This window comes from Pipra filicauda, unplaced genomic scaffold, assembly GCF_003945595.2.
Source record: "Pipra filicauda isolate LSUMZ 115617 unplaced genomic scaffold, ASM394559v2 scaffold344_size1527164_pilon, whole genome shotgun sequence".
NCBI lineage: Eukaryota > Metazoa > Chordata > Aves > Passeriformes > Pipridae > Pipra > Pipra filicauda.
The window spans coordinates 591,894-619,733 of record NW_024104470.1 but is presented as its reverse complement, the minus strand read 5'-3'; the positions used below and the strand labels follow the sequence as shown (position 1 = coordinate 619,733).

Genomic DNA, 27,840 nt, shown 5'->3' with positions numbered 1-27,840 from the left:
CTTGTCCAGGTCAGCACACAGAAAAGATCAGTCCCAATTCACCCCTCTGCCCCAAGCCTGCCCCACAGCTGGGCACTGCTCAGGCAGAGCCGTAGGGGAGAGCACGATCCAGAGGAATCAAAGTCCTTGGTGTGTATTTGTACTCAAACCAAGGTGAAACAGGGAAATCAAAATGCAAAGCTTCTCATCCCATGTGGAGCTTCCCTGCCTGCATTTGGAGAGCCAACACAAGGGACGGACACTGCATCAGCAGTTGCTTCCCCTTCTACTCATGTTATCACTGAAAGCCCAGTGAAGCTCTCCAGCAGCTGAACCCACCATACTTCCCACTTCATCCCCGTCCTTCTGCAAGGCCAAACGGTTCCTCTGACACCCATCTCCCAGAATACATGTTTATTGCATAGAGCAGAGAATGGTGAAGGGTTTTGGACCCAATCCATGTGCTTTCAGCCAAACCCTTCCCAATCCACGTTATCCTTCATCTCCCCAGTGCATAATCAAACTCTCCAAACACAGCGTTCTCAGGTCCCAGCCCAGAGCTCGGAGCCTCCCAAGAGGGATATGCTAAAAAAAGAAAGAAAAACATTACATTGCCAACTGAAGTGAGTGCTGAAAGGAAAGAGATGCCAGGAGCACTTAAACAGGAATCTGAGACTGGAGGACGCTCGGGTGTGTGTTTTCAATCCACAGATGGGAGACGTGTTCACTGGGAAATGACTGCCACTCACTGCTAGTTTTACACCTCGTAGCTGATGTCCCAGAAAGTGAAATGGCCATGACAAGGACACCCCATCTGTATTAGAACTTCCTTCTTGGATTGATGGAATAGTGCAGCGTGTGGTAAAATGGTGCCACTCCTCCTTTGGCTCTGAAATCTGTGTTTGCAGCTCAAACCTGCAAAGATGGAAATAAGCAATTTTATATGGGCGATAGGTCCTCACAGTAGCAAGGGGAATTGTTTGGGATAGCCAAGGCATCAGGGGGTCCAGGACACTGTTGGGTGCTGCGGGATGTCCTGCAGGATGTGGACCCAATCTGGCAGCTCCATGCCCTGGTACAGAGCGTTGGTTCCACGAGAGCAGTATCCCACAGTCCTGTGCCTCTGGCAGGTATCCGCTGGCACAGGTGCCATGCCAGGGGGATGCTCTTGCTGTTCACACTGCACAGAGGGACCAGGACTAGGCTCCAGCTGAGGCTGACAGGGGATCTGATGGGGAAACCCGACATCAGCTGAGCTATCCCAAATTCTCATCTTTCAGGGTGAAGCTTCAGTTATCTGGCTACAGAAGGACTCACCTCTCCGAACAATGGGCCTACAGCTGTCACCTCCCTGGACTCCATAACCAGCCCCACGAGGAGGGATGAGCTCTCTGAACAGAGCACAGATGCTGATTCACAGGGACATCTCCCAGCACTGATGGCTCAGGGTACAGGGAAATGTAACCTTTGGCAGCACATTCCAGATCTCTGCTGAAAAGCAATTATTGATGCTTTGGCCTCTATGCAGAGCCACACAAATAATGGACCGTGGTGCTGCCACAGGTCAGGGAGCAGCATCCTGACTCACTCCGGGCCGTGTGTCTTGTCTGATCATCTGTGTGTCTGTGCACAGTCTGTAACATCTCCTGGAGGAATGGTGGCAAAGCCAGGAGATCAGAGGCTCGACTTAGATGATCAAGCCATTTCGCTCTCAAAAAGATGCATCTAAGCAGATGATTCAGGTCCCATCCAAAATCCACGAGTTCAATGCCAGCTGTTCCTCAGGATTGCTGGCACGTGGTGGGAGGATGGGACGGAACGCCAGCCACTCTCCTGCCATGTTGGCCTGGCACTGGCACTGCTCCCAGCAAGCCCTGGCCTGTTCACATGGAGAGAGCCAGCCTAGTGGAAGCACAAAACTGCAAACACGGGGAGTGAGGTTTTGCTGTATTAAGTCATAGCTAAGTGGAAATTGTTCAGCCATCCCTGGATCTTGGTGTCACCATCCTAGTGATATTCCCAGGAGGACTCTGCTGAGTTGTGCAGTGGAAAGGGTAAAAGGCAGCGATGGGAGTAGGTTCAGCCTGCTGGAAACAATTCCTGCCCAGCGAGTGCTTCTTGTTCCCCAGTGCCCACTGAGCAGCAGGGACTGAGCACCCCTGTCCCACTGCCACCATGGGTACTGGAGCAGGATGGTGCAGCAAACTCTCACTTCCCTCAGTGAGCTGGAGCAGGTTCTGAGCTCCCAGGGTAACTGTATGGGAGCTGGAAGCCTATCTGGCCATGGCCTGACCTTGTTGCTGCCCGTGGATGCCACTTGCTTGGCCACCCAGAGGCCAAGGGGTGCACCTTGCTTGCCCATGGCCAGCATCCCCCAGGACTGATTGCAGATCATGCACTCAGCAGTGCTCCAAGTCTGAACATCAGTGCAGGGCTGTGGCTGAGTGTGTGACCCTGAGGGGCTGTGGGGAACATAGGAAAGGCTGATGCCTGCAGGCAGGGCTGCTGTGGCCACATGCCACATGCACAGTGCAAGAGAAAGCCTGGCAAAATCCCTCAGACAAGCAAATGAAGATAGGCAGAAATATTTTCTGCAGTAATTGCACTGCTCTAATGAGGAGAAGACAGAGCACCAGGAGGAGGAGGGCAGTGGATGGACAGTGCCGGGCACATCACCCTATTGTGGACATGCTCTGATGCTAACAGTGGTTAGGAGACAGGTGGTCTCTACAACTTTTTCAAGTCCCTGTGCCCTGCTCCTTTCAGCTTTATTTGCTTTTAGTTCCAGGATTGAAAGTTCTTGTAATTTTTCTCACGTGTCCGCCAGTATTCGCCACTTCCCACAACATTCCAGGGCCCATCATCAGGTGACCACACAAGGATGAAAGCCCTTCCTTCTTTCTTTGTTTCACTAACAAGCCCACAGCCCTTGTGATTTCTGAGCTGACCCAAAGCTGTGACTCCAAAGCGTTGGCCAGAGCTGTGCTGTGAAGGTCCTGTGAGTAGGGCAGAGACGGGGAGGCTTTGGCCTGGAGCTCATTTCTGTGCTGCAGGCTCAGTGTGGCAGTGGGGCAGGAGCCGTGCGGTGCAGGGCAGTGCAGGGACAGTGCAGGGGCAGTGCGGGAGCAGTGAAGGGGCAAGGCGGGGGCAATGCAGGGACAGTGCAGGGCAGTATAGGGGCAGTGCAGGGGCAGTGCAGGGGCAGTACACAGTCAGTGCAGGGCAGTACAGAAGCAGTACAGGGGCAGTGCAGGGGCAGTACAAGGGCAGTACATGGTCAGTACACAGTCAGTGCGGGGTAGTATACAGTCAGTGCAGGGACAGTGCAGGGGCAGTGCAGGGGCAGTACACGGTCAGTGCGGGCAGTCCAGTCCAATTCCGTCTCGTCTCGTCCCGTCCCGTCCCGCCCCGCCCCGCCCCGCACGCGCCTTCCCGCGGACGGCGCGTGAGGCCCCGCCACCGGTCCCGGCGCGCGCGCGCACGTGATCGCGTCACATGCCGGGACCCCCGTCCCGCCCCTCCGCAGATCTCACCCAATGAGCGAACGGGCGCGCGGTCCATCCGCGCGATGATTGGTCCAGGCGGACGTCAATCCTCGGGCGGGGCGGGGCGGAGGCAGCAAGTTGGGAGGCTCGGAGGTGCTGCGGGGACGGCGCGGACGGGACGGGACGGGACGGGACGGGACGGGACGGGACGGGACGGGACGGGACGGTGTGGTGTGAGCGCGGTGGGGCTCCCCGGGACCGCGGAGGGCCGGGGGTGCGCCCAGGGGAGCGGGCGGGGCGCGTTGCAGGCCGGGGCGCGCCGCGGGGCTCGGGCTGCAGGGGTGCGACATACGGTGCGTGGCTGACCCCGGAGCTCCCCGGGGTGTAGGTGGGGACTGCCGGCCCTGGGGCCAGGCGACCCCCTCCCTGGGGCCCTGTCAAACGCTGTGAACACTTTTGCTGAAGTGACGGGAAACAGAAAGTTGTTCCTCTGCAAAGGCACTGACCCTGGGCCAGGACTGCTCTGTAATTCCCACAGTTCGGGGCTTTCCAGCGTCGGATACACCCAGTGCGACGCCTGGGCAGATCCCGTGCCTCCCACCCGAGGTCTGGTAGCCAAACCCTGCCCCAGTGCTCGGGAGAGACAGAAGTCCGCCCCATCCCAGCGGGAAGGGGATTTGGGGATGGTGGTGACAGGAACCTCATGGTGGGTCCTGTGTGCCAGCAGGGATGGCGGGCAGGAGCCAGGACCGGAGCCTGCGGGAGGAGCTGACATGTGCCATCTGCTGCGAACTCTTCAGCGAGCCCGTCATGCTGGACTGCATGCACCACTTCTGCAAGGGCTGCATCCAGGGCTACTGGGACAGCTGTGCCCGCATCCCCTCCTGCCCCCAGTGCCGCCGGGAGTTCCCCAGCCGGGCGTTCCGCACCCACTACCTGCTGGCAGGGCTGGTGGAGAAGGTGCGGCTCTGCGGCTCTGCCCAGCACCAGCAGAAGATGCAGGTGAGTGACCTCTGCCAGGCTGGGGAGCAGGGTACAGGTGCCACATGAGCCCTGTGCAGCCACCACGAGCCCACCACCCCCTCCTCACACAGACAGTTCCTCCACTGCGACACCTTACCTGACCCAAGTGCAGTGACATTTGTGTCTCTTCCTCATTCATTCCCTCTCCCTATTTCCTTCCAGCTGTCTGTCTGCTGAACCCTTCCTGCTCTTGCATTTGTTTCCGATCCTGATTTCCACCACAGCCTCCTTGTTTCTCATGTAGGGACCATGCAGCCAAGGGTGAGGGTTGCTTGTGCCAGGTTCAGTGCTTGAGGGGACAGTCCCTGCACAACTCAATTCACAGTAAACAGGGTTTAAAGCTTCTGCAAAGAGATTTCTCAGGCTGGAGCTCCCAGTCTTAAAAATAAATGGGATTCATTACATGCACATACACGTAATTCTCCCTGTGCATCGGGTGCTTGCTCCTCCTTACAGCCTTTATATGAGATCCTGTTGCAGTCTCCTCCTAATGCTGACCCTAGGAACTGGGATTGCTCCTGACTCACAGCAGAGTAGTGAAATGGCCTCCTTACTTTCTTTTCCTCCTGCAGAAGCACCTGGAAGATGCTTTGCAAGCTCGTCAGAAGGAGATGGAGAACTTCTTGCAGAGGAAGCGTGTGGTGCAGGAGGAGATCTGTGGCCTCACGGTAATGCCCTGAGGGAGCTGCTCTTTTTACAGCCTCTGGGTCAATGTTCATAGAGGGTCTGTGTAGCACTTCAGCTGAGGTTTAGCTCAGCTTCCTCTAAAAATCTAAATGAGTAACTATGAGGGGATCTGCACAAACTCCCCTGCACAAGCCCATCACTGCTGGATATTCAGCAGGGGCTTTGGAAAGAGCATTAAGCACTCATTAGTGCAGTGTTTACAAAGTGCATTGGTGCAGCAGAGCTGAGACGTGGTGAGAGCTGTGGGCTGAGCAGCCTGTTCTGGCTCTGCAGTGGTGCCTCTTTGGGAGGGTGTTAATCCTTGGCAGCTCTAAAATCCTCTCGTGTGTCTGAAGGAGTGGCAGCAAAGCTGAAGGAGTTGGGTCAGCGGCAGCGTTGGCACTACACGAGTGGTGGCCTCATCACAAGGACAGTATTTGGATTCACTGCAAAGCTCTGAGGTGATGTGAGGAGCCTGAATGCTCTCTGTGAGCTTGAGAGGCACCAGGCTCCCTACTTGAACAAATCAGGGAAGCAAGAACAGCCACAGACTGACTGTGCTTCCTTCTTGGGTGGCATAAAAGTATTGAAAGCTAAAGAAGGTGAGTTTAAGGAAAAGGAAAGTAGTTCAGAGGTGAGATAAAACTGATGGGAGACTGTCTTCTGACTGGAACCTCTGATCCCCCAGCCTGCACCATTTCTTACCTCTGTCCCACTGCCAGATGTGGAATAGACCTTTGAGGTTAGTGAAGAAGTATTAGCAAATAAGCACGTGTTGTCCCATTGCTATGCAAGGGCTGTGTCTCAAGAGTAAAGGTGCAAATTGGAACAGGGAGGCCCTGCATGTCCTGTATGGTTCTGGTGTGTCAGCACGAGCACCTGCTAGAGCAAAGGGAGGCTGGTGAAGCTTTGGATGTATCTTGAGGGAGGTAGTCTTCTTGTGGGGAGAAAGGGGTGTGCATTTCAGGAAGCACTCCTTGAGAAAATAAGAGGGCTAAGGTTTTACTTGGAGATTAAAAGCTTAAAAATTGGGAAAATAAAAATTCATTGGCTGTCTCTTGTAAACAGGCAGGAAGGCTGCAAGAGCACCGTAAGGTTGGCTGGCCAAGTAAACAACTGGAAAAAAGTGACCTCTGAAAAGAGCTGAATGAGATTTTATCAGCCTTAATGACTGAGATTAGTCTGTGCAGCTCCCCAGGGCCATCTGAGAAAGAGAGCAAGTTACCAGTGTCAGGCAGCTCTGCCCACAGTCTGGAATGATGTGAAATAAATCCAAACTAACCAGAACAGCTGAGTCTGCAGCTCTGGAAAAATTAGAGAGCTCCAGTCTTGCCCACAGGCAAATTCCTGATATGTGGGAAGGCTGTGGCTGTGTGCAGGGTTTTCTAGTTAAGGTGACTGAGCCCTTGGTAGAGCTTTTTTTCTGTGTTAGTTTTGGGGTTTTCCCCTTTGGCTCTGCAGCCTCAAAACTTCTCCTTGTGTCCTGTTCTCCATCCAAAAAAGTCATGGCTATGTCTAAGACTCAGATTTCCAGGGCTCTGTAAGCAGAGTAACAGGCCCAGCCATCCTGTGTGCCTACTTGTGTTTTAGCTGTTGGGCTCATCTTCTGCCTCTTCCCTCTGCTCAGAAGGTGTCTGGGGAGCTGAACTTCAAGATCCGGGCCGAGTTTGCTCGCCTTCATCAGATCCTGGAGGAAGAGGAGAGAGCTGTGCTGGCAGAGCTGGGCAAGAAGGAGGAGCAGTCACTGGCACGGCTGCACGGGCACGTTGGGCAGCTGGAGGAGGGGATGGCAGTGCTGCAGAGGGACATCGAGCATGTCGAGCAGACCCTGGGCAAGATGGAAGAAGTGTCGTTGCTGGAGGTGAGATTACTTGGCTGACCCTGGTAGGAGGCTGAGGGATGTTTCAGGATCTGAATTCGGGATGGGGAGAGTCCTAAATGACAGCATTAAGTTGTACCTGGAAGTCATTCTCATTACCGTCCCTCCAGATTATCTACCCAATCCCTTGGAGTCTGGAGGCTTTAGCCACAAGGGATACAGTGATCTCAGATATGATGCGTCTTGGGAGCCTTATTGCTTCTCTGTCCAAGTGCCCAGTCAGTTTTCCCCAGGAAGGGGGTCCTGGTAGCTTGGTTTCCTCTCTCTGTGCTGCACGTCAGCAGGAGGCAGGACAAGAAATTTATTTGTGCATCTGCATAAATTACAGACAGTGACTGCTAATTCTCTCTGCTTCTCACTGCAGGTGGAGAGCCTGGATATCAGGTACGTGTTTGGCATGAAAGAAGCTGATTCCCTTTTCAGGAGCTTATCTCTGTCCCTGGCTGGGACCACTTGGGAGAGGCATTTTATCTCATCCCAAGTTTTTAAAGCATCACACATTGCTCAGGAACCTGCTGGTGCTGTGCAAGGGGGAGGCTGGTCCTCAGCAAACATTGTATGCTCCTCCCAGGGAACATCATGTGTGTTGAGGTGGTTGGGCTGGAAGAGTGGGTAGAGGAGACATGCTGGTTTGGAATGGGTGCAAGAGGCAAGTGTGCCGCAAGAGGGAACAAGGCTGGTGCAACAGACTTTGGGTGCTTCAGCTTCTCCCTACCCTTTCTTAGCTTCTTACTACTTGTGAGGCTGCAAAACTGACCCTGAGGTGCAGGTTTGTCTGAGGCTGGGAGTAGCTGAGGGCCAGAATTGTCATAGGGGAGCGTGTCTGTGTCCCCTTCCTCCCTCCCTGGGATGCAGCCCAGCTCCACAGGCCTGGCCTATTCACCAGTGCAGGGGTGTGCTGGGTGCAGGTCTGCTCTGGGAATCACTGCTCCACGAGCGGTGCTGCCAGATCTGTCTCGGACACCTCTGCCCTGAGCCACTTGCTGCTGTAGGGACAGGCCTGCATCGGGCAGTGCAAGCAGCTGCCAGGGAGGTTTGTGTCCCATCTTTACCAAATCTGTCCCATGCAGCAGCCCTGCCCATGCTCTCCCCACATACCTCAACAGCAGCTCAGCAGAGGGGCTGACTGCTGCTCTCTGCCCCAGGCCCTCTGTGTGTGTGGAGACCCAGCCTGCCTTGGACCTGCAGCACTACAGGGACAGCCACAGCGGCCCCTTGCAGTACATCTTCTGGAGACAGATGCTGCGCTCCATCTGCCCCGGTGAGCACATCGGTGTGAGGGGTGGGTATTCTGGGTGGTGGCGGGCCAGGGATGCTCTGCAGAGTAAATGCCATGGTTGATGTCTCCACAGCTCCTGCCCCACTCACCTTTGACCCTGAGTCAGCCCACCCCAACCTGATCTTCTCCAGAGACCTGACAGCAGTGACAGAGAGGAATCGAGCCCAGCCTGTCCCCAGCAGCCCCCGGCGCTTCCGTCAGTGTGTCAACGTCCTGGGCTCGCAGGCCTTCGACAGCGGCCGGCACTACTGGGAGGTCTGGGTGGGTAGCAAAACCAAATGGGACCTGGGCGTGGCTGCTGAGACTGTAGACCGGGCAGCGAAGGTCAAGCTGTGCCCAGAGAATGGCTACTGGACACTCCGCCTGCGGAACAGGACGGAATACTGGGCCACCGCCACCCCCTGGGTGCGCCTGACTCCCCACCACCCCCTGCGGAAAGTGGGGGTCTTCCTGGACTGTGAGGAGGGCACTGTCACCTTCTTCAACGCTGGGAACATGTCCCACCTCTTCACCTTCCACCAAGTCTCTGCAGAGAGATACTGCCCCTTCTTCAGCACCTGCTTCAGCGACGGGAGGGACAACATGGAGCCCATGCGCCTCTGCCACCTGGCCCTGTGAGGGATGGGCCTGGCTCCTGCCTGGGGCAGTGCTGGGGGCCGGTTGTGCACACACAGACCTGATAGGTGTTGGAGGGGCTGTTTTGGTTTCAGTTTTGAGAGGAAGGAGAGGGATGAGTCTCTTCGAAGTTCCCATTTGCCCTCCCTTCCCTCTGGCGTGAGCTGTGGCTGCCACTAGGCATTCCCAGAGGTTCCTGGCACCCCTTGGAAGAACAACCTCCTATGCCTGAGCATGGCACTGTACAGTAACAGCAGCCACAGGGCTGCAGTGGACGTTCCCGAGGGCTCCTGGCACCTCCTGTCCCTTTGTGCTCCCACCCATAAGCCCCGTGGAGGAGGGTCGCGGTCCCAGAGCACCATCAGGTGCCTCTTGACACTCAGTTCCACATCCCAGCCTTGGGCTTCCTCTGCTGGAAGAGCTTCCTGGGCAAGGGCTCCGGGCCGGCAGCAGAGGGAGCTCCGTGCCCAGCGTGGGACCTGCTGGAGCCCGGGGACTGCGGCGCTGCCTCCCCTCGACTCGGTCACTATTAAAGCTCATTAGAAAGGCAGTGCTGCCTGCTAGGCCTGCTCGGGGCTTTCGTGCTGGGGGGGGATCTGCAGCTCAGGGGTGTAGGACAGCCTGGGGGCACAGAGCAGCCCCCTGACCCCTGCACCTCGGATGTGGCTGGGTGTTAAGGATTTGTGAAAATTGCGAAGTCACGTTTTATGCTAAATTCAAACTATCTTTGCCCATCAGCCCCCCCATGGCCCCACTGGCAGCACTGCCCCTGCAGGAGGGCAGCCTGAGGCTTCTGGGGGGCAAGTCAAGGGGGTTTGGCTGCCGTGGTTTGTTCCTGGGGAGTGCTGGCAGTGTCAGTGCCTCACTCACGAGTTAGTGGAGGTGCTGGGATGAGTCCAAGCCTGGCTCGTGGAGGTGATGGATAGGAGGGAGAATGGCAGTGCCTGGAGTGGGTGGAAATGTCATGTTTATCCAACTGAAGTCCATTCCAAGGTCAAAGCAGGGGCCAGAGCTCCCCTGATCCTGCATAGACCCCAGTGCTGGCTGGAGCCTGCAAACACCTCTGGCAGAGGCTTGGCTTTGCAGTGTGGGAAGGGCCAGGTGTGATGCTTTCCAGCTCCCACAACTGGGCACAGGGATACTTGCCAAAGCACATCCTTCACTGCCCATCCACCTGTCCAGGGGGTGGCACAGGGGCCCTGTCCCCTCTCCGTGCCACAAGGAACATTCCAGTTCCTGTGCATCCCTGCTGCAGTGTGACGGGGCTGGGAGAGCCTAATGCCTGTGCCAGGGCAGGAGAAGAAACCAGAGGGGAGGATGTCCCGTGCTGCAGATTGTCCTGTTCAGGGGCTCTGCGAGCCTGGCGTGCAGGTGGTGCAGAAGGGACCCAGTTATTGGGAAGCCACTGCTCTTTGTGGCCTTGCTCAGGGGTTGAGTGTACTTGGAGGGGGTGCCTCGGTTTATACTCCCTCTTGGCCCCTGGTTGGCCTTTAGCCAGTGAGTGAGCTCTGCTCCCTCCCTACTGAGCCCCTGGGCTGGACTCGGCGTCCTCTCCCAGCTCCTGCTTCCTCCTGTCACTGCCCCCCAGCCTGAGCTGAAGTAAGAGTGGAGAAAAAAGAGCTGTTGGCTTGGAAATGCTGCTGCAAGCAGAGCTGTTACCCCCTGCAAGGGCTGGAAGGCTCAGTGGAAAGGCGAGGCTGGTTTGATCTCAGCAGGGAGCTGCACTGGGGGGGCTGAAACCCATCAGCTCCTCACCTGCCCCCAAACTGCAGGCAGGTAAGGCAGGTAAGGATGGGCAGCAGCAGGCAGCATCCCCGAGGTGTGAGGGGAAGCAGGTATGCCGGGCACTGGCAGGCAGCGAGCAAAGCCAGGCTCTTGTCTGCCAGCTCCCACTGCCCGGCGCTGCCTGTGCCCCGTGGGCCGGTGTGGCACGGGCTGGGATGTGTGCCAGTGCCACCGCTGCCACCTCCCACACCTCCCCAGTGCCGAAGGCAGAGCTGGGGTGCAGCCAAACCCGCTCGTGCCAAATCCCTGGGCTGAGCAGGCTCCTGAGGAAGCACATCCTTCTCTTTCTGCCAGGCTGTGCGTGGTGGCCATGGTGTGCTGCACTGAGGTAGTGCCACATTTTGGGGTATAATGGCCTTGCCTGGCCCTGCTGGATGGGCAGGGCTGGGGCAGGCAGAGCCTCTGCCCCGCACACAGCATGTACGGTGGCTCCTACACGCAGGGAAAACAGTGCTTGGAGCTGCCGTGCAGCATTAGCCCAGTGAGGAAATGCTGCCTGCCACTAAATGCTGTCTGAAAGACTCATTTCACTGACAAACCACACGCACTGTGGAGTAGGAACCACAGGGATGCAGTGACCAACTGGGCCTGGCCCTGGGTTCAGGCAGGAGGGGTTGGGGATGGGAGAGTGGGCACCATGGGGATGAAGCACCCCTGTGCTCCAGCATCCGGATTCTGCATCTTGCCATCTGCCTGCAGGAACCAGGCTGTCTTTTCCTTGTGGGTCACCTCTTTGCTTTGTCCCTGGGTGTCCCCAGAGCCACCTCAGTGTCCCTCTCCCACAGCCATGCTGAGGCTCCAGTGTCCAGCAGCTCCTGCCCTGGCACTGCCGCTGTGACCTGTCTATGTCTTTATCATGTGCTTTGGGGAAGCCTTTGCTTCCTTGGGTCCCCCCACATGTTGGAAGGGGGACAAGATTTTAAAATAAGATCCTTTTGTTTCCCAGGGCGGCAACAATGGAAAGGTCCCATCGGTCCCACAGTCGCCCTGTGTTTGTGATGGAAAATTCCCTGCCGTCGCGGGGCGAGCCCTCCCTGGTGTCCTGCCGTTAGATGGCAGCATGGACGGGCCTGTCCTGGCCACTACCACCTGTGCAGTGCCACATTTGGACTTCAAGGGATGGAGGACACCAAAATTCCTTGATTTTTTGGGTGCCAGAGGATTTGCAGCCCCCCCCCCCCAACTCTGGGTCAGACCCTCTGGTCCTCTCACACTCAGCTTTTCCAGACTGCATTTTGTCCAGCAGCTCAGCAGTGCAATGTGATTCATCCCCTCATCACTGTCCACCCCTCACCACCTCGCTGCTCATGTCTTAAGGGCACCATGACCCCTGATGCAGTCCCCTGCATGGGCATACTGCCATGGCAGGAAGCCCCGTGGCTGTCCTGTCTCTGATCACAGCCCCCGGCAGTGGGAAGGACTCTGATCCCACAATCTCAGCTCTTCACCCTGTAGCGGTGGCCAGTGCTCCCCCTCTGTGCTGTCCCCAGCTCTCCGTTATCATGGCAGATTTTAAAAATCTGTCTCCAGAAACTTGCAGGAGCTTGGATACCCATCTGGGATGAAGGGACACGGCTACTCTCTGCTCCATTGGGATCAAGGGTGGAGGTGACCCAATTTGAGTTTGCCGAAGGGTGATACAGTCAGCACCGTCAGGGTTAAAAACTCACTAATTGGGATGGGGTGTGTTGGCTAAAAAGACTTGCGTGGTGGGGTCCCTCTGAGGGCTCCAGGAGGGGGAGCGGGTGATTCCTTCAGCAGGTTTGGCAGCGTGAGCAGCTGAGCGCACCAGAAGTTTTCATGCCTTTTCGAAGCCACGAGCACATGGCTCTCATTCAGGCTCTTTCTTCGCTGACTACAAGCGAGCATAATTAATAACCCCCTGGGGCGCAGCGCGGGGCGTGTTAATTCATCCCTTCAGCGCTCGTTGGGTGCGCAGGCAGCTGGCCAGGGCTGTGCACTCCTAAAACTCTGCCATCGCCCCCGTCTGCGGCGCATTCAAGCCGGAGCCGCTGTCGCTGGCAGTGGCAGCGGTGCGGGGGCAGCGCCGCTGGCACGAGTGGGGTGGCACCGCTCGGCTGCCAATGCCATGGGCGTGCGTGTGGGTTTCGGTGCACACCTGCCAGAGAGGGGTGCAGGTGCCACGTGGAGCGGTGCTGGGGGGCCGCGTGGCTGTCCCGCGCTGCTGGCCCTGTGCAGGGGTGGACGGCATGAGTTGGGGCCCCCAGCGCACCCCCAAAGAGAAGGGTTGCAAGTGTGTGCACGCCAAGTGCGTGTGTGCCCTTGTGTGCCCCGGGGGGTGCAGGAGGAAGGAGGTTCAGGGGGTGTGTGCAGCACTGCGTGCCTAGGGGTGTGCATGCAGGTGTGAGGTGTGGAGCTGGGGGGGTGCACAGGCATAAAGGTGTGCGTGCAGCCAGGTGTGAGATGTGTTCGTTCGCACGAGGAGTACGTACGCTGAGGTGAGAGGGTGTTCGTGTACATTCCCTCTGCCCTGAGAGGCCGGGATGTGCACGCAGGCACAGACAGGAAAGCAGGCGATGTGCAGGCGTTCACACACAGGTGCAGAGGGATGCACGGGGTGCACACAGGTGTGAATATAGAAGCAGGTGTGGGGGTGCTCGTGTGCCCATGGGTCAGGGATGATGCAGACCCACGCACAGAGGTGGGGGACACGCTGCCAGCTGCAAGGGAGGCAGACCCACGCACACCGGTGGAGACACCCATGTGCGGAGGGATGCGCGCACCCCGCTGGTGCCCGGAGCCGCAGGTGCCCACCCCCCAGCCCGCTCCGCGCCCCCGCCTGCCCCTCCCCGTCCCGCCCCGCCCGCCCGGCGCCCCGAGGCTCGGCGGAGGGCGGCGGGCGGCCCGGGCGGGCGGAGGAAAAGGAAGCGGCCCCGGTGTTCCCCGCCCGCCGCCGCCGCGCGTCGCCGCAGCTGGGGCGCGGCGGGAGCAGAGCTCGGGCGCGGGGCGCTCGCACCGCTCCGCATCGCACGGACCTGCCGGCAGCCCCGGAGATGAGGAGAGTTTGCACGCTGCCCCTCTGGCTCTGGCTCGGCATTGTCTCGGAGGCAGGTGAGCTGAGGGGGCTGCGGGACTGCCCGGCCCGCTCTGCCGCCCGCCCCGCACCTGCGGGCGCGCTGGGGACGGGGCTGCTCCGGCAGAACGGGACGGGACTCGGCGCTGCCATCCGTCTGTCCCCCAGACCCCGGAGGGACCCGCACTGCCCGCCACGGCGTTCCTCACCCCGGACGGGGATATGCCGTGCCGCGGCGCTGCCCGTCCCGGGCTCCCCCATCCTCGACGGGGACAGGCACAGTCCGTCCCGGGCTCCCCCATCCCCGACGGGGACAGGCACAGTCCGTCCCGGAGTTCCCCATCTCCGACAGGGATAGACACAGTCCGTCCCAGGGTTCCCCATCCCCGACGGGGACAGGCACAGTCCGTCCCGGGGTTCCCCATCCCCGACCGGCGCTGCCCGCTCCGGGGTCACCCATCCCCGACCGGGACGCGCCGCGGCGCCCGTCCGGGTGTCCCCGACGGCGGTGACAGCGTGCCCGCAGCGAGAGAACGGGACGGGAGGACCCTGCTGCGGTCCCCGCGGGGTCTGTGGACGCGGGGAGCCCACGCCGTGCTCGTGCCGCGGGTGTCTCGCTGCGAGCAGGGAGAAACCCCAAGGGACCATCGCGGGAGGGATGTCCCTGCGCAGGGACGCGCCCGGCCAGAGGACAGGCTGGAGGCCAGTCTGGGCTCTGTTTATTTATTTTTTCACGCACAGGGTCATTAATTTGTGAGTGCCGGGCAGCGAGTTCAGGAGGAAGGCGCGGGGAGGCGGGGGTCCACATCATGTTGTCCAGCCTGCCTCTCCCAGCTCTGGTCTGCCTGGGAAGTCACCCAAGGCAGATCCCAGTGAACCTCCCGTAACGCTTCTGGGGCAAAAGGCTGTTGGGCAGAGAGTCAAACCCTCGGCCATATCTTGGGCCAGGTGGGTGTGGGGCCACTGCAGAGATGGGGCTGCAACACCCTTCCAGAGAGCAAAGACCGTGGGGCAGGGCAGAGCTGGGTAGGCACTGCCACGGCAGCGGGGACAGAGCACCCCAGCAGCTACTCCCAGAGGAGCTCCTGCTTGCACAAGTAGAGCATTTACAGCCCGAATCAGAGCAAGACCAAGAGAAAGTTAGTGATGGTGGAAGCGTCCAACATGGGAAGATGAATTTTGGGAGCATAAATAGAATTTTCTGTAGCTTCTGCTCAGTGACTCACTGTCACTGGTGGCATTTGCTGCTGTTGTTGAAGTGAGCTCACGGGAGGGTTGCAGGTCTGGCTGCAGAGGTGCGGCACAGACAGCATCACCAGCAGCACCACTATCAGCCTGCTCTGCCCAAAATGCTGCTGATAGCTCTGGTGCTGTGGGGCTGAAGGACCCAGCAGGCTGCTGGAGCTCAGCAGGAGCTCCAGGAGGCCGGACAGAAAGGGACCTGCTGCTGGTGGAGTCACGGCAGGAGCTGCAACTGTTCAAAGCTCTCCTGTTAGCAATTTGTAAAGCATTGTGGAGCTGTTTCCCAGGTTCTTTCATCTCCTGGAGGTGCGGGAGCAGTGCCTGGGAGGCTCTGGCCAGCCCAGCTGCGTGCTGTGTGGCCTCGTCAGCGCAGGGCTGTGCAGAGCTTTGAAGCTCTTGGTGCTGCCTGATTAGTGCAGCAACGGAGAGCAATGTGAAGCTCAGCTGGGGGATTGTACCCTTGGAATTTGCTTCCTCTTCTTCCGTTCTACCTGAGATCAATTTGCCAGTGTGTGAAGGACCCACGAATTCCTCATTAGTCATAATCCCAACTGGGTGCAAATGTTTGCTCCCCTTGAAAGTAGGGATGGAGGTGTGAGACTGTTCCACCTGGGAAGGATGAAATATTCATCTCAGCATCGTGAAAGGTCTGTTCTGGCACTGCGTCCTTCTCCTTCCTGCACCCCAGTGCCTGATTAAATGGGCCAGCAAGAGCACACATTCCAGCTCCACAGTGCTCCCAGGATGGAGTGGAGCTGGGGAGCTACCCTGTGCAGGCAGTGAGATGTGGGGAGCAGGCAGAGGTTCAGCCCCATCATCCCAGGGCACTTTGAGGTAACACTTTGTGGATCGTGATGGGAGTGTGTACTCCCTGAGCCAGCATCCTGGGGGCACAGAGCAGTGCCGAGCATCCCACAGCCAAATAATCCCGCTGGGGACACTGGCTTGCTGCTTCCAAGAGCGTATGCCCTTTGCGTGACGGAAGGGCCCGTGCTTGTGTAGGACCTGAGCCGATTGCATTGGCTGCCGTTGCCTGCCCCCCTCTAGGATCACACAGACCCCCCGGCCGGGCGCTCGGACAGCCCCGCGCTGACCGTGCCAGCAGCAACAGTTGCCTGCGCAGCTGGGATTTGAAGCAGTCGCTTTATTGCAAGTAATAAACATGGGCCGTTTCAGCAACACCCTTTCGTGCAACAGCCAGGAGTGCACAGCAAACCCCGCTCAGGCTCAACCCGGCCGCTGTCAGCGACGAGGCAGAGCCAGGGCCTCCAAGGGGAGGTGGGTGATGGGAGGGATGCAGCCCGTGGTCCCTGGGGGGCTGCCAAGGAGGGGCCAGCCATGGCTCCTGTGCCCTGCTGTCTGCTTAAGGATGATTTCGGGTGAGTGGGCTGCAACTACCACCCTGGGATTTGGCACGGGCACGCGAGCCCACGGCTCAGTGCCTGCACAAACACCCACCAGGGCGTCAGTTGCTGAGCTCAAATTGACGTCTGGGCAGGGGGACACTCCCCCAGCAGCACAATGTGCCCAGCCAGCGCAGATGGGGTGGAGGGGTCTTCCTCCAGCGTGCCCCATTCCACTCTGCTGCTTCTCTCCCATGGGCTTGCTCCAAGCGGGATCGCTATCCCCAGGGTTTCTCTTGGCCCCGTGTTGGTGTGGTGTTTTCCAGGGCAGGCGTGGGAAGGGCAGGTGCTCCCAGCCGGCCAGGAGGGAACAGGCTGTTCCCGGCGTCCCAAGGCAGTTCCTGGGGAGGGAAAGGGAGAGCGGGATCCCACGGGAACGGCATCAGGACGGGGCCGTGGCCAGGCAGCAGTTTCTCCAGTGCAGTACGAGGCATCCGCAGCACTCAGGAGGTTGCCTTGCAGGGCAGGAGGAGGCTCTTGGTGGGTCCCCAGGTCTGCCCAGCTCAGCAGTTTTGGGGATCAAGGTGAGCCATGGAGACAACGCCCACCTCACCCACCTTCTCCTCAGCCACTCCAGCTGGCACAGCAGAGGCATTTCCAAATAAATAGGGTGCCTTTGCATTCAGCCTGCTAGGCTGAAACAGCCAGCTGAAAACATCAGAAAATGGGGGCAAGGTGGGGGGCTCCCTCACTCCCAGTTTGGAGGAACTGTACATTTAAACTAGTGAGGGGGGAAAACTGCAATAAGCCAGAGGTGATGGGGATCCCAAGGGGTCCCCAATGTGTGAGGAGAAGCAGAAATCCCTGCGATGACCAGACCCCTCAGGCTGCGCTGCCCATGGAGGGTGGGGAGCCAGCAGTCGTGGTGGTTTCCGTGTGAGGAATGACTAAACGTCACCGGGCTCTTCCGCTGGGAAAGACGGGCTGGGGCGTTGCGACTGAGGGCTGCAAAATCACAGCTCACCCAGAGAAGGCAGTTCCTGGTGGGTTCCCGTGCTGGGAGGATGTGGAGTGTAGTGGGAGGCTGGTGGCTTGTTGCACACTGCCACACAGCAGTGGAGCTCATCACCATGGGCCCTGTGGGTGTGAGATGTTTGTCTGGGTCCATGGGCAGTTGTGTATGGAAAAACAGATGAGTTTGCAAGGAAAAAGTCCGCAGGTGGTTAGTTAAAGCTGAAAGCCCTCTTTCTCTTTCTGGACTGTGAACTAGAGGTGTCCATGTTTCTCCTTGACCTGCCCCAGCTACCCCTGCAGCTCCTGCAAATCTCCAGCTGGACAAGGGGCAGCGGGCAGCCAGGTACACGTCCCACATCCACTGAGTGCTGTGGGGGGCACTCTGATGTGTGCCAGGGTCTGCTGGGGGGACCAGAGCTGAGCCTTGCCCTGGGCGAGAGCTGGAATTATCTTTTGTCCTTCATTAGGAAAAGAAATACTGCTGCAGCTGCACTGGCATCTAGTGACTGGTTAAATGAATTCCAGGATTTTTATTGCCTCTGGCTATCCCAGACCTTTGTTTCTTGTTTCACGTTGTTAAAAGAGGGGGTTAGCCAGGTCCCAGGGGGGCTTTTTCTCTCTGGTCAGAATAGTTCTGATGTTTTCGGCGTTATTGCCCATCTGTGGTGCCTCATTGTTAGCACAGAACAGTGGAAGCGGAGATGGCGGGTGGTCAAGTCGGCGATGGGGCGCGAGCCCTCGAGCCCAACCTGGCCACTCGTCGAGGGGCTGCGGGCAAATCGCTCCATCTCTGGGTGCAAGTTCAGCAGAAGGGGAGTGAAAACCCGGCCCCGTGGCAGCCGGTGCAGAAACTCCCACTAAGTTTTATAAGCTGAGGATATTAAGTGGGGAGTCTCGGAGTCTCTCCTGGAGTCGTTTCCCTGCTGAGGAAGCAGAAACAGGTTTCAGCCAGTGATTTGTATTTCACTTTACAAATTCTCCCACGTGTGAGTTGTTTTTCTTGCTGTGTTTCTGCCCCCTCCTTCCAGGGCGAGGATCCTTCACGCAGGCTTTGCGGCCAAGCCTGGAGGTGCCATGGAACAGACATCATGTGCTAATGAGGGAGGATTGGTTTAGGGGGTCAGTAAAAGACTGTAAACTGGGAAAACAGAGAGAATGGGATGGTGGGGAAAGGCAAGAGATACTCTGAGCAAGTGTTTTGGTCTCCCCTTATCTAAGCACGTAATAACCAGGCCCCTGCTCCTCCTCCCCTACAGTGAAAAGCAGTGAGGAGCCCAGGGCTGTCCCTGGAAGGAACATGAGAAAGGGATGAGTGGATTGCAGACGTCCTGGTCCCTGTTACTGATGGGCAGAACCTTGGTGTGAGCAGAGAGAAAGAGGAGATGAGATTTTACCTGTCTACAGCAGCCAGGCCAGAGCTGCTTACAACTCCTGGGAGAGCCTGGAAAATCCCAGTTCTGTTTCAGAGGGACGAGCAAGAGAATAAGCTCAACTCCACTCCTGGTCTCAGTGCACGCAAAGAGGGAAGTGGTCGAGTAGATCACTGATGCTTTGGGGACCTGCTGCCACCATGCAAGGTGTAGCTGCCTATCCAAGTGCAGGTCTGGAGGGGTTAAGCCTTCTCCTGGCCGTGGCTCCAGCTGGATGGGCAAACACCAGCTGGTGCACCTGGTCTACCCACCTCGGTCTGTGGTGCTGGTGACACAGCACCCAGGCACTGTCACACCACGGCCACACTGCCCTGCACAGCGAGGCCGCTTGCCTGGCAGGCTCCAGGGATCAGGGCATCCCCCAGGGAAGGGTTAAGCGAAGAGGAGCAGTGCCGATGCCAGGCTGGGTGTCCAGGTTCTCCCTTGGTGGAGGTCAGTGGTGGTTCATGGGAAAGGAAAAATTGGCAGCTGGGCCGGATGTCCCTGCATTTCCCCTCTTCCTGCAGCCGCCTGAACGATGTTCCTTATTTAGCTTTCCTGACGGACAGGAGGAATCTGATGGCGGAAACTGTCACTGCCTGATAACAGCTCAGGGACCCCTTTATGATGGGCGGCATGGCAGGGAACAGGGCAGTGCTCCCCTCTCCAGGAGGGGACAGCCAGGGCTGCCCTTTCCACCGGGTTCCTGGGGGCGGCTGCAGGCAGGGCGGGAAGGGCACTCGCAGCCTCTCCCTTTGTGTTGCTTTGTGTACAAACCCCCTCAGTGCTGTTTAATTGGCTTTTTTTTCCCTTTCTTTTTGGTGAGGCATCTGAACTGATGGGAAGGGCCGTGGATGGAGAGAGGGGAGGCATGGAGCAAAGCCACCCTGCCAAGGTCTGAGACCAGGTGAGACTTTGTACTCACTGGCAATGAGGACGTGAAGGGCAGCCAGGGCTGGGATGTTTCAGCAGGAGCTGAGAGTGATGACCAGTGCCAAGAGTTGAGCACACACATCAGTCCTGGGAGCAGCTCCCATACAAGAACCTTCTGCCCAAGCAGATAAACACTGCAAAGGAGATGTTCCTGCATATTTTATTGTCCCCGGCTTCCTCTCTATGGAAGTTGGCATCTTGTTAGTGTCTGAGCCTTTCTCTCGTATGTGCCCATGGTGACCAGCCTCAAAACCACAAAAGGTCCTGAAATACAGCTTGTATGTCACCGTATCCATTGATTTTTATCTTGCATCTGTGGAGGCCACCAGGCTGCTCCCATACCAAAACCAGCATTGTTTCCATGGCAATTAATGTATTTTAAAAGGATGGAATGTACAGTGAGGCTGTATTTTTTCAAGAGCGAGCCTTAAGCAAAGCAGCCCTTTTCACTGGACAGGGCATTGGACTCTGTGGAATGTCCAGGTTGGCGTTGCTGTGCTCTGCGTTGGGAAACAGGACATGGTGAGCTGGCTCAGCTGGGCTGGGAGGCACAGGGCTCCCTCAGACCTGTGCAAAAGCAACACCACAGTCTTGCACCCTGAGATCACCAGTCCTCTGCTGCTCAGAGCTCTGTGTTCCCTGGGGTAATTAGAGCTGCACACTCCGAAGTGCATCTCTGATGATTTTGGCTTTAGCTGAGCAATTTTAAAAATCTCACTGCAAGATGTAAGACCTCAGTAGGAACTTGCAGGGGTTATTTGGTGCTTTCTAAGCAATCCACTGTATGACCAGGTCACCCACATGAGCATCTGTGAGTTGCAGGACTGAGGTTTAGATCATCCAAATGTGCTGGTGCTGCAGGACCAAATGCTTCTCCCTTCAGCCGAGTTCAATTTCCTTTTGTGTTTGCTTTCTGTCAGCAAGCAGCACGAGGAGGGAGACTGGTGTGAAGGGAATTGCTGTATCAGTCCCTGTGTATTCACCTACTGCTCTGTCTGTGTCACAGGTGTGTGCAAGGCTGGTGGCCACGGGAAGGAAGCAGGAGCTCCTGTGCCAAACCTCAGTGCACGTTTCAGATGGCTATGCTTGGGGATGAGGTACCCATGGGAGATGACAGGGCTTTTCATCCCCCTGGCTATTCTGAGGCAGAAAAAGCAGCAAAATTCATATTGCAAGTTGTTTAAAATCATACGTGTTTCTTATGGTGTCACTTCCTAGTGTGATGCACAGATGCCACTGCAGCGAGATGAGTTAACTTCCTGCTACACCTTCCTGGGTAGGAGTCATCTCACCCAGTCCCTCACATAAAAGTTTGGTGTAGAGCCCAAGATACTTGCTCTACGCTCAGCAGGACAGGAGAAAGGCTTTTTTGGAGATGCTCCAACCCATCCTCAAGTTGGTGTTGAAGGAATTGCCTTTCGGAAGGTGAAGGCTGAGACTGCCCCCAGCCTGCACGGTGTCCGCACATCCATGTCGCCATGTCCCTCTGCCAAGTTGAATTTAACCCCACAATCCCCCCTCTTCCTCACTGGCCACCCCGGCTCCCTCCACCTCAGCAGCTCACAGCTGCGTGAGGGGACAGGCACTGTCTGGCCGAGGGTAAAACAGAAAAGCAGCGTTGACCAAAACAACTGACGGCCCCAGCCTCAGGAGACGTGGCCAGGAGGAGGCCGGGAGGTAGTGGGATCATGTGGAGTGAGCAGTAGACAAAGGAAGGAAGTTTTTATTACTGGGCCAAATCCTGAGGTCCTTCAGCTGTATTTAGGCCAATGTCTCAATGACTTCAGTGGAGACTGGTCTGAGTAAAGAGAGAAGGAAGGGCTTCAGGATCTGGCCCCTGAGTGATTGTGTCACGTGGGAAGTTTGTACAGAATTTGCAAGCTCATGATGGCTTTGCTGAGTGGCTGATGGTAACCAGCCACCGTGGCAGCCAGGCCTCCCCCCTGGGTCACCCCTTCCTCTCTGGGGTCCTTCCCCACCCTGCAGTGGGTTCACCATTTTGGCTGCTGTCTGGGCTTGTCAGGGCTTGTCAGACCCTGCAGGGCACAGCCAGGTGCCCTGAATTGGGCAGTGTCTCCACAGGTTTGTGAGGGTCTGTCTGCACCTTCATGAGAGCCATGGAGGTGTTTGGGTTCCTCCATCATCTTTCTGAGTTACAGAGGCACATGAGCTCTCCATGCAACAGGGAAATCTGTAAAAGATTTACTGGTTTCATTTATTCCCCAAGAAAGCACAAGGCTGTGTAGGAGAGCCTGGAAACCTCTCCATTGGTTTCCCTGTGTGTGAAAGGTCATGTGTTGGCTGGGGACAGTGTGTACATGTATGCACAGACACGCACGAGTGTGCTACAGTGAGGTTTGGCTTCAGGCTTGACTCTCCATCTAAGACTTGTTTTCCCCATTTCTGAAGTACTGGCATCCACTGAGATGGATGGAAGATGTAGTGACCCAAAAAAATAAATACTGACGATAGTGCAGGTCAAGTCAGTAGTTTCCATGAACGACAGTAAATCTTGACATTTACTGAGCTAAGAAGGTTGGGCACGAGTTGTGGTTTATGCTCAGATTTGGTAGCTGCCAGCTCAGAGTGATGGCAGCGAGCGAAATCGCACCCAGCAGAGGTGACGGCATCCAACGCCCGCAGGAATCCATCACTCACGCTGTGGGTCGTCCCAGCCGGAGCAGAGTCCCCAGGGAGGTGTAATTGGGTCTAAGTGCCCATCATCCCTTCACCACACTGCAGGCCCTGGCCCTCGGGAAGCAAAGGGCAGAGGTTTAATGGCATGTCCCGAAAGAATGGCAGCCAGTTGTACAGTGGGATGCTCCCACTGGAGATGCAGACGTCCACTCCAAGGAAATCCCCGCACTGCTGGGCAAGTGGTGCATGATCCTTGTGCTGGGATGAAGCAGGGGGGAAGCAAGCACCTTGCCTCCAAATGGAGTTACTCAGCAATGCCTTGTAAAGTGATTTAGCTAGTGGAGTGTGTGTCTGGGCCTGATGGCTCCTCATTGGGTTTGTTGGCTCTGACCAAACTGTCAGAATTGATGGGTCCCGGGCTGTAAGTGCTGGCTCTGGCAGCACTGCCAGTGCTGGGATGGGGTCAGGGCATATCCTGGTCTTCATCTCCCCTCTGTGCTGTGGCATCCCAGTGTACAATGGAAGGGGAGCTGCCTGTTCTGGGCAGGCAGGCAGGCTCAGACTCAGTATTTTTCACCACCATGTTTGGTTACTCCTGTGCTACAGGGACCAACAGAGCACTGTTAGTGCTACACTGGGGTAGCTTGGCCTCCCCAGTGTGAACACGTGGTGATGGAATTTGATGTTCCTCAAAGCCCCTGCGTTGTAGGGAGTCAAGAGCCTTTCCAATGAAATGGGTCGCACCAGGATTGCACCCAGCCCAAGATGTGATCCCTGATTCCAAGGTGCCTGCGTTGCCCCTCCACAGTGCTCAGCACTTCCCAGTATTTATGGCCGCTCCTCACCCTTGGCTGCTTAGACAAATAAAGCCTGGTGCAGCCTGAGGCAGTTAATCCCTGGCTTTCCAGCCTCCCAGCAATAACAAGGCCTGGGTGGCATTTCAAAGAATGCACTGGGGGAGAGGGGGAGTGCCTGGATCTATTTTTTATACGGCGGGGGAAATCCAAGCCTGCCTTCATTGAAGATAAGCGGCGTTGGCCGGGCTGAGCTCCGGCTCAGAGGTTGTAGTGGTGATGGAAGGCAGGAGACTCCGCACAGCGTTGGCCCCACGGTAACCTTTGCCAAAAGAAAAACACTCCTAATACAATAGTGGATTTAGAAAAAAAAAAAAAAAAAAAAAAAAAAGAAAAATAAACAGGGCCCCACATGAACTTAGGAAACTTGTTCTGGCATGAAGAGAGATGTGCATGGTGAAATGACCCAAGTGGCACCTGGAAGGACTCTGGTCTCTGGACCCACACTGTTGAGAGTAGGAAAGGGCCAGTATCTGTCCTCAATCCCTTGGTCCAGTGTGGTGCCAAAATGGCCCCGCTGCCAAATGGCTTCTCCTGCCTCTGTGGTCCAAGCCAACGTACCTTCCCTTCATTCATGCCTTGGATTCCCATGGGGCTGGAAAGGCCATCCCCAGCCTCGCCCCACGGCTCTGAGCACCAAGTACCTCATGGGGACCAAATAGGGACAGCCGAGGAAGTGTCGTGTTGTTTCTTTAGCACCGTTTCCCTGTGAGCACTTGTGCTCCTTGGGTGGAAGTCATTAGCATGTGTAAACGCTTCCTTCCCACCGCGTCCGCTTGCGTGCTCTTCCCACTGCGCTGCGTGGCAAGGGAAGCACCTTTGAACGGGAAAAAACAGTCAGCTCTGAGTACTAACAAGAGTAACTGGGTGTTTATGAAACTTGGTCACCCTGTTGTAAGCTATTTTTAAAAAGCAGCAGAAGAGGGTTTAGCTGACTGGCCTTCAAACAGCGCCGGAGTCCAACACTGCCATTTAGGCTGGGCGTTTCGTTGTAGGAATTGTGCTATGATATACAAAGTGTGACATTTCCAACTCAGCCTTTCTTGGAAGGGAATTAAATTAGTTTCATAGATGCACAAGGGGTGTTATGTGGAGGTGGAGAGAGAAATCTGTGCAGATGTTAAACAGCCAGCTAATCTCAAGTGACGCGAATGCCCCTATACACTTTGGCTCTCGGAGATGATGATTATCATCTCCTGCTGCAGCAGGTCCTGGCTTGTGGTCACAGCTCTGTGCCAAGAGAAACTGAGAGCGTGTGCATCTGTAACTTGCCATCAATGCCCTGGACAGCCCCATGGGGCCAGATTTCTTCCCACTGCTCTGAGTCTCTCCACCTTTAAGTCTCTTTGCCCAGCAGGGAGCAGATGGGATCACTGACCTGGGGGTGAGGAACAGAGCCCTGTGTGGGGGGAGAGATTTGCTGTGCTCTTTAGAGCCCATCTCTCTTGAGGATTCTTCAGAGAACAGAGTAAGATTTTTATCAACCACATCAGGGAAGGCTCTGGGTTTGGGCAGCTCTGGCTGCTTTCAAGGATGGCAGAAAGCCAAGCTGTGCGGTGTTTTCCAGGAGGGTTGAAATTTCTTATCTCCTACGTGCTGTAGGTGCATTTACTCCGGGGATTCCACCTCCTGTCCTGCTCGTGCAGACGCCGGGAGGGCTCTTAGATCTGCAGTGAACACTCAGAACTCCTCTGTCAGCCCTCTCTGCTTGTGCACGTCTGACCTCGTACCTGAGCCTTCCTTCCTCTGCTGCTACCTCTGATGACTAATTCTCCTTTGAAGAGTGTGTGCCTGTGATCTTCCTGCCTCCCCTCGTGCCCACCCCTCAGAGGGGTCGTGCAGATGCTGTGTGTGCACGTGCAGGTGTGCATGTGAGAAGCCGGAGGAGGGCTCGTGCTCCCCAGGCAGCAGCTCACTCTGTGCCCATGACCACTCTTCCCTTTGCTTTATTATTACTATTATTATGATTAGATTATACTTGGTGCTTGAAACCCCTGCTTTGATAATCAGGAAGTTTAAATTCCTCCTGCATTTCAATTGTGCTTCCTACTTTCTGGACCCATCCAAGTCTAATGTAGCTTTTTCATGTTGCATTGACTCTGGGACAAATTAATTTTCTTTGTTCCCTGTTATCTTTAACTAGAAGGCATAAGGATTTCTCCTTTCTTGCATAAGTATATGTTTTTCCAAGTGAAAGCAGCCCAGTTTCTGTGACTCAGGCAGGGATGGAGGTAAAAGGAAGCTGCAAGATGGGCTTGCAGGGAGCCTGGAGCAGATGGGGAGTTGAATCCAGGTTTGCCAAGGCCAAGTAATCATCTAATTGCAAAACTATTTTTTCCCCACTTACCCTGTTCATCCATCAGCTTCTCTTGCACTCTGCATCTGGAGAACAACTTGAGGGCGGGTTGTGTTGCAGAGAACAGGCACTGCCAGCTCCAGGGCAGCTGTTTTGTTTGAGGGCTCTGAGTTGATTTTAGTTCACAGCTAAGTAGCAAACATCTGGATGCAGACTCCAGGGACATGAAGATGGAGGAGCGGGTCTTTTCCACTCGGTACAGTGCCTTCCAGCCCAGCTGCATGGCTTGCAGACCCCTGAAAAAGCCCAGCACAGTCAGCCTGGCAGAGCAGGCTGGGCAGGAGGCAGGCAGGGTCCCCAGGCTTTGCTCATATGGGGGAAACCTGCCCTGAGTGGGGTACAGGGGTTTCTTCAGTGTCCTGCTCAGCCTGTCCATAAGCCAACAGTCTTGGGAAGAGTTAAACTTCAAAGGCCAGCAATTAAGCCCACACACATCAAGGAAAAAGCAAACCTGTGACTTGCTTTTTTCCTTCCAAATGTTGCTGCCCTTTTCTCTCTGCGCTCAGTGCCGACCCTCAGGCTCCGTCTGACTTCCCGGTCAGCTGCCTCTGCCTCCTCATCTCCCAGCGAGAGTCGGATGCTGAGGCCTCACATAGCTCGAACTCCATCTTCCTCCAGCAGCACACCCTCAGTTTGCTTCGACAGGAGTTCACCTGAGCCTCTGGGAATGGCTCATGACGGAGCCATAGTTGATGGTGTTGAATCTGAGCATCTCCTCTCTGCTGTTTCTCAGGCTTTTCCCTTCCTCTGTGTCCATGCAGCAAAGTCTGGTTGCTGTGGGTGGAAACCCCTGCCCAGGCCCTGGAACTGGTCCTGGCTCTGCCTGGGCTGTCATCAACCTCAGTGTGGGCATCTGGGACTCTAGGAAAAGGGACAGACAATGCCCTGTTGTGGGCAGGGGGATCTTGCGCTAACGTACCCACTGTATTGTGGCAATGAGTGATTTAGAGACTCCTGGACATGGATGTCTCCCTTGGATCACTGTGTGTAAGAACTGATAGTGACTTGCCTTCTGGGACCTTATCTCTCTTTTGGAATCTCTGGGGGGGGGGTATCCCACAGTGGCAAAATCCACAGTTTAGCTGAGTTGCATGAAAAGGTAGTTTGTGTCATCTACCCCGTAACTCCATCAGGTATGGCATGAGAAGCAGTGGATAGAAATTTCCTTCATTGCTGATGGGCTGATGTTTCTTCTCAGTGGCCAAATGGGTTTGTACCCACTGCTGCCAGAGGTACCTCAGCCCAGCAAAGCTGCCGGGATTACACCTGGATAGTCACAGGCTGGAATTAGCCTCTGAATCCTGCAATGGTCATGCAACTCCTGAGCAAACCCAAATAGGTGAACTGGAGGAAGCATCAGTACAAGCCTTTCCCAAGCCACTTGCCCGGGGATCCCAGACCCCCAGGGCCCATAGGGGGGTGTCCTTGGCCCATCCTGGCCATCCATTTGTGCTGACAATGCCTGTGTGCCAGGTGCTGGACTTGGACCAACACTCGAGTCACACAAGCTGTGGACCATCCTTTGCATCCCCTCAGGTTAGGGATGTAATGAACAGTGCTAATTGCTGTTATCAGTCCCCTAAAGCCATTTGATCCCTCTGCTCTCTCTACACCCCGTTAATCACATCCTGCGGGGGCAGAGAATGTGAGCAGGGCAAGATTTTGAAAGAAGTAAATTAAAAGAGGAAAAGAAGCAACCCGACAGTCCTTAAGATGTGGGAGGATAATTTTAATTGAGTTTTGCAAGGGTTTAGCCATGCAGTTAATAGGGGCCACTGGAAGAGGGCTGGCTATGTATGCTAAGCAGGATGGCTCTCCCTGGGCTCCTGCAAAGCCGTGGCAGTTGGGCAGGTCTGGGGATTTCTGCCCCTTAGGGAGTGAATCCTGTGGACAGAATAGGTCCTGTTCCTGTCTGAAGGCTCTGGACTCCCCCTCCCCTCCCTGCGCATCCCGCTGAGCTGGAGCTGCCCTCTGAAATGTCAGGGAGAGGAAGCAATCCTTGGCTTGTTAGTTTCTACAAGGAAATAAAACACACAGATGGCTCGAGCATCCTCTATCTCAAAGGCAGGAAAAGGATTCTCCGGGCAGGAGCAGGCAGCCAACAAACTCGGAGCGATTCAGGGAATGGGGGACCAAACAAAGCAGCGTCTGGCCAGCCCTGGCCCTATAGCAGAAAGGGTGGGCTGGCGGCCACCGAGGGGAAACCAGCTCTCTGATGTGCCGAGCATCCCTCCCCGGAGCGAGGGCAGCAAACAGCCGCTCCCCTGGGGCCCGGGGAGGCTGCTGACAGCAGAGATCCTGGAGGAG

General features: G+C 56.3%; 2 protein-coding genes across 2 annotated transcripts in view; both read left to right on the top strand.

Annotated features, from left to right (window-relative positions):
• The first annotated feature begins 3,882 nt into the window (after positions 1-3,882).
• LOC113989481 (nuclear factor 7, brain-like) lies at positions 3,883-9,476 on the top strand. The gene is made up of 7 exons (XM_027724092.2): positions 3,883-4,070; positions 4,192-4,466; positions 5,060-5,155; positions 6,781-7,014; positions 7,397-7,416; positions 8,178-8,293; positions 8,385-9,476. The coding sequence occupies exons 2-7, from the start codon at positions 4,194-4,196 to the stop codon at positions 8,927-8,929; spliced, it is 1,284 nt and encodes a 427-aa protein (XP_027579893.1). The 5' UTR covers positions 3,883-4,070; positions 4,192-4,193; the 3' UTR covers positions 8,930-9,476.
• Positions 9,477-13,666: 4,190 nt separating this feature from the next.
• FLT4 (fms related receptor tyrosine kinase 4) overlaps positions 13,667-27,840 on the top strand; it is a 57,886-nt gene continuing 43,712 nt past the window's right edge. Inside the window, exon 1 of the mRNA XM_027724067.2 lies at positions 13,667-13,783. Coding sequence (XP_027579868.2) covers positions 13,726-13,783 — 58 coding nt within the window. The 5' untranslated portion in view covers positions 13,667-13,725. The remainder of the gene's footprint in view (positions 13,784-27,840) is intronic.

Coding starts and splice junctions, on each gene's coding strand:
- LOC113989481 (XM_027724092.2), top strand. CDS start 4,194: ATGGCGGGCAGGAGCCAGGACCGGAGCCTGCGGGAGGAGCTGACATGT. Junction 5,156..6,780: donor AGGAGATCTGTGGCCTCACG/GTAATGCCCTGA, acceptor CCCTCTGCTCAG/AAGGTGTCTGGGGAGCTGAA. Junction 7,417..8,177: donor GTGGAGAGCCTGGATATCAG/GTACGTGTTTGG, acceptor TCTCTGCCCCAG/GCCCTCTGTGTGTGTGGAGA.